The 18,242-nt window shown below is 40.0% G+C and overlaps 1 protein-coding gene across 3 annotated transcripts in view; it reads left to right on the top strand.

Annotated features, from left to right (window-relative positions):
* Window positions 1–7,221: 7,221 nt before the first annotated feature.
* rbfox1 (RNA binding fox-1 homolog 1) overlaps window positions 7,222–18,242 on the top strand; it is a 101,713-nt gene continuing 90,692 nt past the window's right edge. For 2 of the 3 annotated variants that reach the window (XM_042393919.1, XM_042393917.1), the window contains exons 1-2: window positions 7,639–7,804; window positions 8,877–9,170. In XM_042393919.1, the coding sequence (XP_042249853.1) occupies window positions 8,913–9,170 (258 nt within the window). In that variant the 5' untranslated portion in view covers window positions 7,639–7,804; window positions 8,877–8,912. Of the gene's footprint in view, window positions 7,235–7,638; window positions 7,805–8,876; window positions 9,171–18,242 lie in introns of those variants that run through there. The other variant, XM_042393920.1, reaches the window with a different exon arrangement.

Below are 18,242 nucleotides of genomic sequence, written 5' to 3'. Positions count from 1 at the left end.
CTAAAAGATTCCGTCTCTCACCTTATTTTTTTATCTCCACCTTATCTCATCACCCTCAGATCGCTTTAGGAAAAACATGTGTACGACTGGTTTGAAGTGGGTGAGCACATTCTCACTGCACATTCTGTGTTTATAAATACCAGTTTATGTGCGGGAAATAGCATATGTATGGTTTTTATACATACGTATCATTAATGCATCTGGCCCCTGGTGTCTCTGGTATTTCTGTACTAGTGCCAGCCCTGGTGCAATATTACTTTTAAAGGCATAGATAAAATCAATTATAAATGAAATGTACTTTGACCAGGAGTAGTTAAATTCAGAGTATAGCCTATACTATACTTTAGCAGTTTACCACGCTTATGTGCTGGGAAGATTAAAGTGTTTTCTCTTTATGCATAGTACACACATTAAGTGTATGTCTGTTGTGTGTGACTATGGGTCGTGTGTCTATGATCAAGTGGATAACCCTGCCTTCTCAATGATGGGTAAATAGTTTTTTTATTAAACAGGACAGCTCTTCAAGTATGTTTCCTCTATATGGAATAGATGTCTGTGTGTGTATGTGTGTATGTGCACAATGCTGGCGATAAGTCAGTGGAGTGGAGTTCAGTTAAGTGATTACAGTAAGAAGTAGGCAAATTTGACTGAAAAATACTACATGCTAATCAAATCTGCACTATAAATCAGCACTGTTTATTGAGACTGAATACAACAAAGGACTAAACAAGATTAATTACTAAGTTCCAGCAAGAACTGATGGTTGCAATGGACAACTTTCTGACAATATCAATTCTTTGCCAGTACATTGGCATGTACATTAAATGCAAAATCTGTCCAGAGGTGTTGAGACTGATGAAAGCTCATGAAGTGTCCAAAACAGAAAAAAAGTTTACCTTTAATAAGTCTCAGACTGTCCTGCTCTGCCATGATCTTTAGGTTTGTGTCTTGCCCTGGGCTGCTGCTTGTGTTTTGTCTCCCTTCAGGTCCAGGTATTCAATTCAATTCAATTTAATTTATATAGCGCCAAATCATAACAAAGGTTATCTCAGGGTACTTTTTACCTAGAGCAAGTCTAAACCATACTCTTTAATTTAGAGAGACCCAACAATTCCCCCATGAGCAAGCACATGGTGACAGCAGCAAGGTAAAACTCCCCTTTAACGAGAAGAAACCTCAAGCAGAACCGGGCTCTAAGTGGGTGGCCATCTGCTTTGACCTGTTGGGTTGAGAGAGACACAGGGAGGGGGAGAGTAGGGAGAGAGACAAAGAGAAGTGTAAAAACAACAATAATAACAGTAACAATGATAATAATAATAATAGATATATAACTAGTAATAATAATAGCAATAATAACCAGAAAAGGTGTCAAGGCAGGACCACGTCATCATCACTCAGACCTCTGGTTTCCTGTGAGATGAGAAAGCACAAAAACTCCAGGGAAGAGGCCAAGTTAGTAACATTCATTAATGGCACATGAATGCATACAGATTGTGACAGCCCTCTTGACTTCCTGTTTGGGCTGTCCTCCCCTTTCAGGAGTGAAGCAGGAAGTGCATCATTGATCATCACCTGTGCCTGCTGCTCCTCAGCTATATAAGCTGGTGAATTCAGTCAGATTCTCTCTCTGTACCTGGGCGTATGGATTGGGTTTGTTCAGTACATTTCACTGTCCACTCATTCAAACACTCAAAACACTACTGATGTGACTGATTTAGATACTTTATATTGCCATTAGTTGATTTCTATTTTCTTAAATAAATTTTTGGTTAAAAGTCATGTGTTGTCCTCTCCTCTTTGTCCTCCCCATGAGCCAGGCTGTGACAAAGTGGGGGCTCATCGCAAAGGTTGTGATTTAGTATTTTGTAAGGTGCTAAGAGGCATGGTGTTTGTTTACCTGGTTACAGGTAAAAATGATTGTTGGAGAGCGTCACACATGTTAGTTTTTTAGAGAGCTTTGGTCTAGTCCCTTTCTTTGGTTTTTTTGGGTCAATTTTTTGTTTGGTAGGTGCTAACCCAGTTGTTTTGTGGCTTTGTTGTAAATGGAGTTTCTTCTCGTAGGCTTAGCAATAAGTTCTATTAGAGAGCTTGTTGCAGCTTTGTGGGTTTAATGTGGTGGTGAAAGTGAGTAGGGCTATATGCTCGGGATCACGTCTGTGGGTTTCTGGGAGTGGCTGCATAGCAGGTTCTTTCCAGTCCCGCTGGTTTACAGTGAATAAATACCCCTCACCGGTAACTGCATGAAGACTAGGGTTGAATGTACTTAGTCAGTTAGATAGGTACATTAATTTAGGGAGGAGAGACTCCAGTGTGTGTGTGGCCACCTGTGATTAGTTTTGTTTTGGATAAAAGCATTTTTGGTAGGCTCAAGTATATTGATAGATTGAGCAAATTCTGAACTAAAATATGTTGGTATGGCTTCTGTAGTGGATTGTTTCATTCAGGCTCCCTCTGGAACATTGTTGGAACAGTGTACTAAAGAACAGTTGTTGAAGATTGCTGACCATTTCAACATCGAAATTGGGACAAATCATCTGAATCATCTGAAAGTTAAAAGCATTCTAAAAGCTAATTTGATGGAAGAGGGGATTTTGTTAAGTGAAAAACCTAAGCAATTGATTAGTGTGTCTTCAATGACAAATCTAAAATTTAAGCAACAAAAACAGCTATTGATGATGCAGATGCAGCATGAAAAAATTATACTGCAAAGAGAATTAGAAGTTGAAATGATGAAACAAAAAACAGAGCAGGAAGTAATGAATAAAAAAAACAGAGCAAGAAAAATTGAAGATAGAGCAATGTAAACTTTTCCTGGTCAAGGAAGGTAAAACGTCAGTTAGTGAATTGGCTGGCCAGTCTACAGCTTCTGGTACACCTTCTGCTGCTCGATTTGACATTGCAAGTAACTTGAAGTTGCTCCCTAAGTTTAATTACAAAGATCCAGTTACATTCTTCTGTATGTTTGAGAAGCTGGCAGATTCTAGAAATTGGCCTGATCAGGACCGCACCTTAATGCTACAGTGTGTTTTTACTGGAAAAACCCAGGAGGTGCATGCAGTTTTAACATCTGAAGACTGTAAAGACTACAGTAAGGTAAGAGTAGCACTCCTGAGGGCATATGAATTGGTTCCAGAGGCTTACAGACAATGTTTTAGGGGCTGGAGAAAGACTGACAGGCAAACGTGGAATTTACTAGGGATTTGGTTGTGCAGTTCAGTCGATGGTGTTTTGCATCCATTATTGCTTCATTTGAAGAACTGTGCAACCTGGTTGTTCTTGAACAATTTAAACAGTCTGTACCTAGCTATATTGCCACATAAATCAACAAACATAAAGCAAAGACTCCAAATGATGCACCTGTCCTTGCAGATGAATATGTATTGACACATAAATGTATCTCTTGGGATCAGACACAGAACAACTTTGGGCCAAAAACTTATGACAGGTCTCAGTCATGATTGGACTCTGAGCGAGATTCTGGTGCCTTGGATACTTTTGTTTGTGAGTCAGTCTTGCCTTTTTCTCCACAGTCAGACACTGGAAGCTGTGTCCCCATTCGAGGAATGGGTTTGACAACAATTTTTGTTCCTGTGCATAAGATGTTTTTGTCCCATAACTTAGTACAGGGAGAAGTGGAGGTTGGTGTGTGCCCAGAATTGCCTGTTGAGGGAGTTGATGTCATCCTAGGCAATGATGTAGTTGGGGCACATGTATGGCCTGACATAGTGATTCCTAAGCAATGAAGGTTGCCAACAGTGGCAGCTGCTGTAGAGCATCAGGTTTTTGACATACCGGAACAGGCAGTATCTTCACCTTGCACAGTAATTCTACATGTAGAATTACTGTCAAGTCTATGACTGACATGAGTGATCTGATTCACAAAAAGGTAATGTCAAATTTGTTTTGTCATTACCTGCTGACCTCTTGTCTGTGTCCCATACAGAGCTGGTGGAGGCGCAAAATTGGATTCCTCTTTAAAGCAACTGTTTGACTGTGTGGTGCCAATGTCTGAGGTGGAGAAAGGGTCTCCAGTATATTTTCTACAGGATGATCTGTTAATGAGGAGGTGGGTCCCTCATGGGGAAAATTTGGCTTGTGGAGTTGTGGAGCAGGTGGTTTTGCCTGTTAAGTATAGACTGCTCACGACAGTACAATTGATCATATGGGAGTGAGGAAAACTTAAGATTGTATCCTGTGGCATTTTTTTTGGCGACATTTAAAAAGGGACATTTCCACATACATTAAGACCTGTCACATCTGCCAATTAATGGGAAAACCAAATCAAGCTATTACACCTGCACCATTGCAATCCATTCCGGCAGTAAAGCAGCCATTTGAACACCTCATAATCGATTGTGTTGGTCCGCTGCCTCGTTCAAAGCCTAGCTGTAGCTACTTGCTAACAGTAATGTGTCAAGCGACCTGATATCCAGCTGCATATCATCTGCGTGCCATCTCTGTCAAATCAGTGGTTAAGGCTCTCAGTCAGTTCATCTGTGTATTTGGGGTCCCAAAAATAATTCAGAGTTATCAGGGCTCAAATTTTACATCTCAGCTGTTTGAGCAGGTTTTTAAACAGCTCCAGATCAAACATCATAAGTCTTCAGTTTATCATCCTCAGAGTCAAGAGGCACTAGAGTGATTTCACCAGCATTTGAAATCTTATTGTACTAAGCTAAAAGCTGACTGGGAGGAGGGGCTGCCTTGGCTTTTATTGGCAGTGAGAGAGGTTGTTCAAGAGAATACCAGGTTCAGCCCTAGTGATTGTGTTCGGGCACACAGTGCATGGCCCTCTAGCCATTGTACACGATCAATGAAAGTCCTCCAAACCTCAGGAAAATCTGTTAGACTATGTTAATGGGTTTAAACAGAGGCTTTATGAAGCAGGTGAATTGGCTTAAGAAAACTTGGAACTTGCTCAAAAAAAAAAATGAAACAACTTTTTGACCTCCTTCCGTCTGTAATGCTTATGTTTTAAGACTACCTTGCCATACTAAGTGAGATTCTTCTAGTTTGGTGGAACGCCAAATCCTTTCAAGTTTCTGAGATGTTTGCTTTAATTTGCGGGTTTGGGAGTTATACCACGGAGTTTATTTTATTATTTTCCATTTTAAAGGGGCGATGGAGTTGAGTGTTATTCGCAATGAGCCTGCGGCATTATCAACAAAACATATCAATTTGGGAGGGACTAAAATTAGCATAAGAGTCCTCTGTAGTATTGAGACATGCCACTGAATTCAATACTGATGGAATTGCTTCCTTAAATTTAGCTACAGCACTATCAGATAGACATCTAGTGAAGACATTTTTGTCTAATGGTGTGTAGTCCAGTAATAGGAATTAAAAAGTTATTAAGTAATGATGTGATAAAATAGGATTTTATGGAAAAACTATTAAACATTCAATTTAGATGCCATAAGTCAGAACAAGGTCGAGGGTGTGGTTAAGACAGCAAGTGGGGTTGTTTACACACTGAGAGAAGCCAGTTGAGTCTAATAATGAGATAAACGCAGTGCTAAGACTATTGTTGTCGTCATCCACATGAATATAAAAATCTCCTACTGTAATTACTTTATCTTTACTAAGGACTAAGTTTGTTAAAAAGTCTGAGAATTCGGATGAAAATTCAGAGTATGGGCCAGGAAAACTGTACACTATAATAGAATTGGCTGTAAAGGTTTCCAGGTTGGGTGAGAGAGACTAAGAACAAGGCTGCAACTCCACCTCCTTGGCCAGTGTCTTGAGAAATGTGAGTATTAATATGACGAAGGGAAGTGGATTCATTTAGGCTAACATATTCTTCATGACACAACCAGGTTTTGGTAAAACATAATAAAGTAATATGATAATCTGAGATTAGATCGTTTACTAGTACAGCTTTAGATGACAGAGATCTAATGTTTAAGAGTCCAGATTTAATTATTCTATTTTGTTGTACTATTGCAGTGGTGGTGTTAATTTTTATTCGATTTTTATGAATGAATCCTCTCCTGTTTACTTTAGATTTAATTGATTTAAGTGGTTAGCAGACAGACACAGTTTCTATGGAGTTTTGGGTAGGTAACAGCTCTAACGCCTGGGACACACTGGATGCGTGATGCGCGTCGCGGAACCTCTTGCGTTTCATTTCGGGGCTGCTGCGTCGCGTCATTTAGAGATTCAAGGTCTTGCCTATTTTTTCTATGTGACGCGTGTGGTTCTCAGCAGAAATAGACAGGGAACATGATAGAAAGATAGGGCTGCCAGTGGCAGAGGCGCCACAGCAGACACGCTTCCTGTGTGGACGCTGCAAGTGTGAGAGATGCAGCAGTTCAATGACGCACACGCACTGCTGAGGTTCATGCATCCAGTGTGTCCCAGGCGTAATGAAAGCGCAGAGAAGCGTGTAGGACTGCAGCTCTGCCTCCTGCTCTCAACTCTGGGTTGTCATGATTTTAGTCTGCTAAGAACCATATTTCTAGATATGAGAACAGCTCCATCCAAAGTGGTGTGTATGCCATCTCTTCTAATCAGACCAAGTCTTCCCCAGAAAGTCTGCCAATTGTCTATGGAGCCCACATCATTTGCTGGACACCACCTCGACAGCTAGTGGTTGAATGATGACATGCGGCTATACATGTCGTCACTGGTCGGATTTGACAGGGGGCCAGAGAAAACTACGGAGTCTTTGCATATGTACTAGGGGTGTGCCCGAATACAAATGCGTTATTTGGCAAAACACTAATAGTGTTTTGTTTTTTTGTTTCTTTTACGAATATTTGTTTCATACAAATATTTTAAAATGCATTTGTTTTTGGGAAGAAAAATAACATGTCAAATACCAGTGCACAGGTCAGTTATCGCAGTCTCTGTCCTCTGCTCCACTGTCACGTCTATCAGCAGGTCTCAACGAGGGGAGTCACATCCACCTGCTACATGACGCACATTTCCTTATTTGAAAATCACTTGGGTTTGTTACCCAGAGATAAAGCTGAGCTACTGACACATGTGAAGTGCTCCCAAGGTACTCTCCATAACCTGTTGTTCTCCTTCTCCTTTCCACAAAGTTTTGTGTCCTTTGAAGTTCTTCCCTACACATCGCACAGTGCGCTGTCCCCGTGTTTTGGGTGTGTAAGTAGGTAGAAGTCTGCCTGCAATGAGGCGATGAGTTAAGTTTTAGCTCAGTAGTCAGCGCAGTCATCTATGATCTGGGAGACTCCAGTTCGAGACCCGGTGTGGGGACCTCCTTCATAAGGTAGTTTATTCATGAACACTTATTGTAACTTTTCTAAAATTAAAAGCCTAATAAAAACAACACCAGGATTTTTAAGCCTCTTTCCACTTTTGTTTGACAACAAATACAAATAATTTTGCTGCCTCAACAAGTACAGATACAAATACAAATACTGGGCTCTCTGCACATCCCTAATATGTACACACAGATTCAACATTAATTTTAGTGACCTGCGATTGGTGTAATTGGGAGTCATTCATGCCGACATGAATAATAATCGTACCATATTTACACTTATCCTTAGCCAGCAGTTTTAAATTTGATTCTATGTCGCCTGCTCTGGCCCCAGGAATGCATTTGACTATGGTCACTGGTGTTGCTAACTTCATGTTTCTCGCTATGGAGCTGCCAATAATCAAATTGGTTTCTCAACGGGTTTGTTACTGTTTGGGGAGAACCTGTTAGAAATGTGAACTGGTTGGTGGTGAGCCATGCCTTCTGCTTAGGTCTATGCTACCTTTGGACAGTCACCCAGCGACCCTGGCTTCCTGGCTGCTCGGGAACTACCGGGGGGAGTAGGAACTACGCAAGGTCAGCCCGCACCAGCTACTTGGGGCTGGCTAACTACATAAGCTAATGATTGGTTTTCCATGGTGCAGAACCCTGCTTCCAATACACTGAGCCTCGCCTCCAACACTGCAAATAAACTACATTTATTACACGTACCATTATCACTAAAGGAGCCAGAGGAATAGCTAAACATATGACACACCGAGCAAGAGAGAGCAGGGGGGCAAGAGGGAGAGAGAGAATCCATCGCTAACTGCTTAGCTAAGTTAGCTGCTAAGCTAACTGCTGAGCTAAAATAACTAACAACTGTGGGATTAGCGAAAAAAAGTCACTAATAAAAGGAGAGAGCTAAGAGTGCTTGAGCAAAACTAGTGTAAGTTTAAATTTACAGCAGGTATTTATCCACAGTAATGAGGAATATTAGCAAAATTAACTGAGTTGAGAGCAGCAAAAATGCTATCAGTAAACACAGTCGGCAGCTGGAAATGAGACAATAGGCTTACTGCAGCACATCAGCACATCAGCACCAATCTGAGATCTGACTCAGATCTGCTATATAGAGACTGTATAGTGCAACTGGGTGAACCTGGCCTGTCCATCCAGAATGCATTTAGGATCAGCTGTCCCCATTCCTTCTCTGTCACGCCATCACTGACTCTCACCTTTGCATATATCTTTATTTTACACCATACAACACTACACATTCAGAAACCCGTTCACCAACACTGCTGATCTACTTACTAACCATTTCATTTTGTTAACATATTTTGTTGAAATGTCTTAAAAATAAATATGATTGATTTTCCAGTACAGTTGTATGTATTTCCCATATTTTCAGTTATTGATAATGAATATTTATTGGGTACATCTGGCCTGATGCTGACACTAGCACCCAACAGTGTTGTCATGGTGTCCTGGAGTACTAAATGAAGTACTCCAGGCACCTGTACATCACTGCAGCAAAGTGAGAAGTTAAACCACTGGAGATCAGAAAACAGGTGATTTTCAGGGGCTGTTATGTAAGTTACTCTTTTAGTAAGGAATTGCAGGAAATGGTTTTCTGAATTAAAATTTGCATTTTTTGTCTGTACAGGGTAACCAGGACACACCGGCAACCCCGGACCCATCCATGGCCCAGGCTTACCCATCAGCCCAGTTTGCCCCCCCTCCCCAGAATGGCATTCCAGCTGAGTTCACAGCTTCACATCCCCACCCACATCCACACTCCCACCCACATCCACACCAGCACCCAGCAGCACCACAAGACTACACCGGAGTCCAGGCCTCCGTCAGTGAGCATCCACTCAACATGTACCCGTCTTCGCAGAGCCACAGCGAGCAGAGTGGGTCAGACACCGGCAGTCAGACGGTCACTGGCACAGCCACAGTAAGACATCATGGGAGAAGTTAGTGTTTAAGTTGGGGATAGCTGGGTGCCAGAGTCTAATGGTTGTATCATGTTTTTCTATTATTATTTATTTTAAACCAATATTGTCCTATTTGCGTGTTGTAACATGGAAAATTGATAAATTTTGTATTTAGGAGCAGTAATTGTTTGTCTTATCTCTTAATGAGCAACCATTGGGTGCAGTGCCTATAGGCAACATCTCAGAAGTCCTCTCCTGTCAAGTAGCCTCACTATGGGGTTGCAGGGCAGTACTATTTGGTGGAAGTCAACTTGTAAGGATGAATCAAACCATGTAAATAGTGTTAAAACCGTGTCTACTTTTTACAGATTTCTCATGATTTTCATAAATAACACAAAAGGTAAAATAAGTGAAGTATGCTGACAGTCATTAAGCATGGTTCATATTCTGTATATCATGTAATAGTAGCACTGGTGATGATGTGGGAGTTGTAGTTATCTGCCCGTTAATTATACTGCTACTACAAGTAGTCTGTGGCCACAAATGTTCATATCCTCCACATGGGGGCTTAAAGGTTTGGTGAAGACTTTTCTTTTCAGGGTTGTCCCTTGCAGGGTTCTCCCTGCTTCCAGGGAAATATCAAAAATACCAGAAATGCTCTTTTTCATCTCAGCTGGCAGGAGGGCATGTTTGTATCTGTGTTTGATTGACAACAGTTCTATAAGTCATGTGCAGACAGTGTGTTGCTAGCACTGGTACTGAAGAGTAAGAACCACACCAGCATCTAACTGGACTGAAGTGACATTTAGGAACATTTACATGCTGTTTAATGTGCTGCAACTAAGCAGCTAATTAGCTATCTAGCCTGCTAGCTGATGTTAGCGGTGTACTTTTCCCCAGTGAATGTCAAATCAAGTCAATTTTATTTATATAGTGCCTAATCACAACAGAAGTTATCTCTGCATTTTTCACATAGAGCAATTCTAGACTGTTCTCTTTAATTTACAGAGACCCAACATTGCCCCATGAGTAAGCACTTGGCAGCAGCGGAAAGCTAAAAACTCCTCTTTAATGGGAAGAAACCTCAAACCAGGCTCTAGGTGGGCACCCATATGCCTTGATCGGTTGGGTTGAGAGAGAAAGAAGGAGGGGGAGAGGGGAGAGAGAGACACAGAGAAGCACAAAAACAACAATAATAAGAATAACAACAATAATAATAATAATAGAAATATGAATAATAACAATAGTAGGGGTGGGCATCAAGCAGGATCATGGCAGCAGCCTGCTATCCATAACCAGGCAGTCCACAACCATGATCCATGGAAGCCCGCTATCTATAACCAAGCAGTCCGTGACCATGATCCATAGAAACCTGTGACACGAGAAAGCACAAAACCTCCAGGGAAGAGGCCATGTTAGTAATATGCATTAATGGTACATGAATGTACGGATGGAGACGGGGCAGAGGAGATAGGAGCTCAGTGCATCATGGGAAGTCCCCCGACAGCCTAGGCCCATAGCAGTATAACTAGTATGGGTGTACCCGAATCTGTTATTCGAAAAAGCAAACCAATAGTGTTTTTTTTCTGAATATTTATTTCAAACAAATATTTTAAAAATTATTTGTTTTCAGGAAGAAAAAAAACATGTCATGTACATCACTATCTCAGTCTCTCTCCTGTGCTCCGCTGTCATGTCTATCAGCAGGTCTCAACGAGAGGAGTCACATCCACCTGCTACATGACGCACATTTCCTAATTTGGACATCACTCCCAGAGTTGGGATGATCCCCAGAGATAAAGCTGAGCTGCTGACACGCGCAAAATTCTCACAAGGGACTCTCCATAACCTGTTATTCCCCTTCTCCTTTCCACAAAATTAGGTTGTAAAAAATAGGCAATAAATGCCTTTGAAATTTTTTCCTACACGTTACACACTGTGCTGTCTCTGTTATGGGTGTATAAATACCTAGAGGTCTATCTGCACTGAGGTGATGAGCTGAGTTTTGGCTCAGTGGTCAGCGCAGCCGTCTATGATCTGGGAGACTCCAGTTTGAGACATGGTGTGGAGATTAGGGATGTGCAGAGGGCCCAGTATTTGTATTCGCATCTGTATTTGTTGAAATACAAATATTTGTTATTGAATTTGAATAAAAGTGAAAAGACGATTAAAAATCCTGTTTTTGGTTTAATTGTGCTTTTAATTTTAGAAAATTTAAGTGTTACAATAAGTGTTCAAGAATAAACTACCCTATGAAGGAAGTCCCCACACCGGGTCTCAAACTAGAGTCTCCCAGATCATAGACGACTGCACTGACTACTGAGCTAAAACTTTACTCATCACCTCAATGCAGACAGACCTCTACCTATTTATACACCCATAACACAAACAGCACAGCATGTTACGTATAAGGGAGAACTTCAAAGGCAATTATTGCTTTGCACTTTTCATTTATTGCCTAGTTTTTACAACCTAACTTTGTGGAAAGGAGAAAGGGAACAACAAGTTATGGAGAGTCCCTTGTGAGCACTTTGTGTGTGCTTTATCTCTGACACCCCCAACTCCGGGAGTGATATTAAGAAATGTGTCATGTAGCAGGTGGATGTGACTCCCCTCATTGAGACCTGTTGATAGATGTGACAGCGGAGCAGAGGACAGAGACTGAGATAGCAATTTAACCAACCTGTGCGCTAATATTTGACTTTTTTCCCCCCCCTGAAAACAAATAATTTTTAAAATATTTGAATGAAAAAAAATTGTATTGGATTTGTATGCCTATTTCCACTTTTATTCAAATACAAATACAAATACAAATAATTTTGTTGCCTTAACAATATAGATACAAATACAAATACTGGGCTCTCTGCACATCCCTAATAACTAGGGGCTAGTCCAAGGCAAGCCCAGTCAGCCCTAACTATAAGCTTCATCAAAAAGGAAAGTTTTAAGCCTACTCTTAAACATAGAGAGGGTGGCTGCTATGGAATCAAATAATGGTCATAAATATTTTGAGCTTGGGAAATGGTTTGTGAATGTGTAATAAAGTTTTTCAGCTGTAGAAATATTTTGTGCATGTGTAAAAATGTTTTGAAGCTGTAGAAATATTTTGTGTATGTGTCAGAAAGTTTTGTGCACACATAATTTGCATATCTAAAAAGTTTTTGTAGCTGTAGAAATATTTGTTGTATGTGTAATTAAAATTTGTGCAGGATTTTTTTCAACAGTGAGGTTTCACAAAGTCTGAGAGACAAATTTCCTACCTGTGTGTGGGAAACTGAAGCTACAACTACAAACTGCACGTTACGAATGCAAATTTTGACCCTGTTTTGATGTGTGAATCCCAGTTGGTCAAATGCAGAGTCAGTCTGTCCAATCAGAGGGCAGATGTTTCCATTGTCTTCAAACCCCTGCAGGTCTTGAAAGATGGACAACGACTGCGTTACCTTACAATAACAGCGAACTAACTGCAAGCTAAATACACAACACATTAAATGCTTACCATTAAGTTCTACAGCATCCTCAAGTACAGTTAAACCCACCTGGGTTGCAGGAGAACTTACACCGTCGTCCATCTTTCAAGTCCTGCAGGGGGATGAACGCAACAGAACCATCTGCCCTCTGTCTGGACAGATTGACTCTGCATTTGACCAGTCAGGATTCACATGTAAAAACAAGGTCAAAATTTGTGCTCTTAACTTGCAGTTTGTAGTTGTAACTTCAGAATTGCACAACAGTTTGTTGTCTGTCTCTCAGACTTTGTGAAACCTCACTGTTGAAAAACGTCCTGCACAAATTTTAATTACACATACACAAAATATTTCTACAGCTCCAATTCACAAGCTCAAAATATTTATGACCATTATTTGATTCCATAGTCTGCCTCCCGGACCCAAACTGGAAGATGGTTCTACAGGAGAAGAGCCTGATAGCTGTAGGCTCTTGCTTCTGCTTTTGGAGACTCTAAGAACCACAGGTAACGCTGCATTCTGGGAGTTGATTCATGTATTCCTAAAGCTCTCAGTAATAACGACTTCATGATTTTTTAATGATAAATTCTAACTATTAGAGACATCATAGCACAGAGACAGCACTGGTGAAAGTTACAGCTGATCTCCTAACTTCATCGGACAAATGACTTCTCTCTGTACTTGTCTTGTTAGATCTTAGTGCTGCATTTTGCACCACTGACCATTATATTCTATTACAGAGACTGGACCATTTCATTGGCATTAAAGGAACTGCATTAAGCTGGTTTAAATTCTATTTATCAGATTGATTTCAGTTTGTAAATATTAACGATGAATCCTCCATGCATGCAAAAGTTAGACATGAAGTTCCACAAGGTTCTTTGCTGGGACCAATACTATTCACCTTACATATGCTTCCTTTAGGTAATATTATTCGGAAGCACTGCATACATTTTCATTGTAATGCTGATGATTAATTATATTAATCAGTGAAGCCAGATGAAACCAGTCAACTAAACTCCAATCATGCTGTAAGGACATAAAGACCTGAATGAAAACTACAATTTTCTGCTACTAAACTCAGACAAAACTGAAGTTATTGTGCTTGCCCTAAACACCTTAGAAACATATTATCCAATGATATAGCTACTCTAGATGGCATTGCCCTGACCTCCAGCTCCATCGTAAGGAATCTGGGAGTTGTCTTTGATTAGGATATGTCCTTTAACTCCCACATAAAACACATTTCAAGGACTGCCTTTTTTCACCTTCGCAATATTGCAAAAATCAGGCACATCCTGTCTCAAAAAGATGCAGAAAAACTAGTTCACGCATTTGTTACTCCTAGGCTGGATTACTGTAATTCCTTATTATCAGGCTAACCTAACAAGTCTCTAAAGACTTTCCAGCTGGTCCAGAATGCAGCTGCACATGTGCTGACAAAAACTAGGAAAAGAGATCATATTTCTCCAATTTTAGCTTTGCTGCACTGGCTTGCTGTAAAATCCAAAATAGAACTTAAAATCCTTCTCCTTACCTACAAAGCCCTTAATGGTATTGTACCCAAAAGAGCTGATAGTACCCTATCACCACCGCCGTCTCTGTGCTATGATACGCCCTAAATCCTCACTGAAAGATCCTCAAATAAACTATCGTTATGTAGAAAGTCACACAACTGATTGGCTAAAATACCTGAATCAAGAGTAGGCTTTTTAAGAAGAGGTTTAATTACAGCTACTTTTAAGAACTGTGATACATAGCCTTTTACTAAAGACAGATTGATCATATCTAGTAAAGAAGTGCTAACTAAGGGTAAGACTTCCTTAAGCAGCCTAGTTGGGATGGGGTCTAAGAGACAGGTTGATGGTTTAGATGAAGAAATCATTGAAGTTAGTTCAGGAAGGTGGATTGGAGAAAAACAGTCTAAATATATATCAGGTTTTACAGCTGTTTCTATGGTTCATGTGTTTTGGGGATAAATCAGTGCCTGTTGAGGGCAGGAGGTGGTGAATTTTGTCTCTAATAGTTAGAATTTTATCATTAAAGAAGCTCATGAAGTCGTTACTACTGAGAGCTATAGGAATACATGGATCAATAGAGTTATGACTCTTTGTCAACCTGGCCAAAGTGCTGAAAAGGAACCTAGGGCTGTTTTTATTCTCCTCTATTAATGATGAGTAATAGGCAGCTCTGGCATTACAGAGGGCCTTCTTATATGTCTTAAGACTATCCTGCCAGATTAAGCGAGATTCTTCCAGTTTGGTGGAATGCCATATCCTTTCAAATTTTCACTGTTTGCTTTAATTTGCGGGTTTGGGAGTCATACCATGGAGCTAACCTTTTATTATCTTCTTTTTAAAGGGGCAATGAAGTCAAATGTCATTCGCAGTGACCCTGCGCACTATCAACAAGATGATCAATTTGGGAAGGAATAAACTTTGCATGAGAGTCCTCTGTTGTATTGGCACTGTATTGTATTTTGTATATTGTATTGCATTGTAGTCAATGCTAATGGAATTGCTTCCTTAAATTTAGCTACAGCACTCTCAAATAGACATCTAGTGAAGAATTTTTTTCTAATGGCATGCAGTGCAGTGGTAGGAATACAGAAGTTACTACGTAATGGGATTAAAATAGGATTTTGTGGAAAGACTATTAAATGTTCAGTTGAACTAAACTCCAAGCATGCCGTAAGGACATAAAAACTTGGATGACCTGCAATTTTCTGTTACTAAACTCAGACAAAATTGAAAGTTATTGTGCTTGGCCCTAAACACTTCAGAAACACATTATCTAATGATATAGTTACTCTGGATGGCATTATCCTGGCCTCCAGCACCACTGTAAAGAATCTGGGAGTTATCTTTGATCAGGATATGTCCTTCAGCTCCCACATAAAACACATTTCAAGGACTGCCTTTTTTTCACCTACGTAATATTGCAAAAATCAGGACCATCCTGTCTCAAAGATATAGGAAAACTAGTCCATGCATTTGTTACTTCTAGGCTGGATTATTGCAATTCCTTATTAACAGGCTGTCCTAACAAGTCCCTAAAGACTCTCCAGCTGGTCCAGAATGCAGCTGCAGGTGTACTGACAAAAACTAGGAAAAGAGATCATATTTCTCCAATTTTAGCTTCGCTGCACTGGCTTCCTGTAAAATCCAGTTAGCATAGTTAGCATAAGAGTGCTCTGTTGTATTGAGACATGGCATTGAATTCAATGCTGTTGGAATCACTTTCTTAAATTTAGCTACAGCACTATCAGATAGACATCTAGTGAATACATTTTTGTCTAATGGCATGTATTCCAGTAATAAGAATTCAAAAGTTATCAAGTAATGGTCTAATAAAATAGGATTTTGTGGGAATGTTCAGTTTCAATGCCATATATCAGAACAAGGTCGAGGGTGTGGTGATGTGATGAGTGTATAGTGATGAGTGTATTTACACTCTGAGAGAAGCCAATTGAGTCTAATAATGAGATAAACGCAGTGCTAAGGCTGTCATTATTAATGTCCACATGAATATTAAAGCCACCTACTGTAATTACTTTATCTGTACAAAGGACTAAGTTTGATAAAAACTTCAAAGTAAAAGAGTAAAATTCAGAGTATTGGCCTACTTTCATACTGCAAATAAACTGCATCAGTCCAGCTAGAACCAGACAGAGACCCACCTTTTCAGGTCTCACAGGTTTGGTCCGCACCGGGATTTGAAAACTCAGGTTGTTTTAAATTCAGTGTAAAAAGTTAAAATATCATTCTCATCATACAATGTTCAATTCTCAGTGTAATCTTGTAAACCTTACTTCTTCTGGTGCACTATTGTTCATTGGTACGGTCTAGACCTGCTCTATGTGAGAAGTGCCCTGAGATTACTTTTGTTGTGATTTGGCGCTATATAAATAAAAATTGATTGATTGATTGATTGATTGATTGATTGATTGATTGATTGATTGATTGGGAAATATGATATGGGGTTTGCTTGATAGTCAGCAACAGTGGCTGCTGATATTATGTCATGTTTCTCAACAGTCAGTGGATTACATCTTACTCACTTCTAAAGACATGCAAATCAATCCCTGTTTGAAATATGTCCTATTTAAACCGTAATCACCTGATTATTCCAACATCACCAGTTACAGTATGAGGAAGATCAAGCTGTCAGTGTAGATTCAGGTGATGATGAAATCCACACAAAGCTCTTACAGCCCCTTCCATTGTATTTTCTACGACTGAATAAGAAAACTAAAAAACAGACCCTCCAGTGTTATTTTCTGAGTATTATCTGATTATCACTCATACACTACAGCTCACCGAAAACAATTGCCACTGATCTCTGGAGCCATTTTTGAGTCACTGTTCTAACAGAATTCATATGATTTTTAATGCTGCATACAGTATGTGTGCACCCTTGCAGGTGACAAATTCTGCTAGTTATTTATTCTAAGGATTTACAACTCAGTTCATTTTCATAAATATTTATAACAGCACTGGCCTTAAGTGTCATAAAAAATGTATTATTTTGCATAGTAATATTGTTTTCCCTTAGCATTGCAAAAATCACTTAGCTTTCTTTTTTTTTTTTTTTTGGTTGGACTTTCAAACTTGATTTACCCATGCAGTATTTATCTGGATCAAAAATTAAGCTCCATGGATAACTGCATGTCTGGGGAAACCTAATTATAGCAGTAATTACAAACTAGCAACTTGACACCACTCTGTTTAAGTCAGTATTTAGCAAATAGCAATCTGATGAGACATCCCTCATAGGGTTGTTTGTATGATCCTAATTGCTCATAACACACAGTGAATGAAAGAATGTAAATACAGTTATTGTGGGAAGATAGTTAAAGAATGGTACAGCTTGAGCACATATTATACACCTGTTTAGTGTTGCTGTTGTGATACCAACAGGAGAAACTATAAATCAAATGTGACCCAGCCCAGCTTGGAACAGCAGGGCTGCACCTCAAAACACCAGATATAATTTAAGGATGATATAAGTAAGAAGCCAACAACACCTGGGATTAATTCAGAGCCCTAGGGCTCTAGAGGGCTCGCGTCACTTAAAAATTGGGGGAGCAGAATTGCAAACCAGGCAGGAGTCTAAAACTCAGTTTGAATCAGATTTAATACAATTTTAAAATGAATACAAAGGATGGTACCACCCAAGATAAAACAGTAAGCCACTAAGTGAATAAATAATAGTATGAGTAGATCACTAAGGAATAAATACATATAATGTATAAATAAAGATGTAATAAAGTTAATCTAAAAAATGCTGCTTAACAGCAAGGTTAAAACCCATTAAAAAAGTCCAAGGTCAGTCCAACGACTCCTCTTCCATGTCCACGTCCATGTCCTCCCACACTGGCTGCCAAGCTGCTCCAACCCCGTAGGATGGTTTTCCTTTGCTACAGCTGATCAACTGCCGAGTGAAGCTGTGTTGGTGGACACTGGCTGCTGCACGTAGTCCCATGGCAACTCCTGGGTCACTGGCTGGTGACTGCCGGACCGCCCCACACTCTGTCGCTGGGCTTTTCTCTGGACTAGCCAGTCTGCTTGTGTGTTTTGTGTCTTGTCGTTCCTCAGCCCTCTCTGTATGAGAAGCGCCCTAAAC

The sequence above is a fragment of the Thunnus maccoyii genome, chromosome 18, assembly GCF_910596095.1.
Source record: "Thunnus maccoyii chromosome 18, fThuMac1.1, whole genome shotgun sequence".
In the NCBI taxonomy this organism is placed as follows: Eukaryota; Metazoa; Chordata; class Actinopteri; order Scombriformes; family Scombridae; genus Thunnus; species Thunnus maccoyii.
The sequence above is the reverse complement of the archived record's forward strand: the minus strand, read 5'-3'. Positions and strand labels throughout refer to the sequence as shown.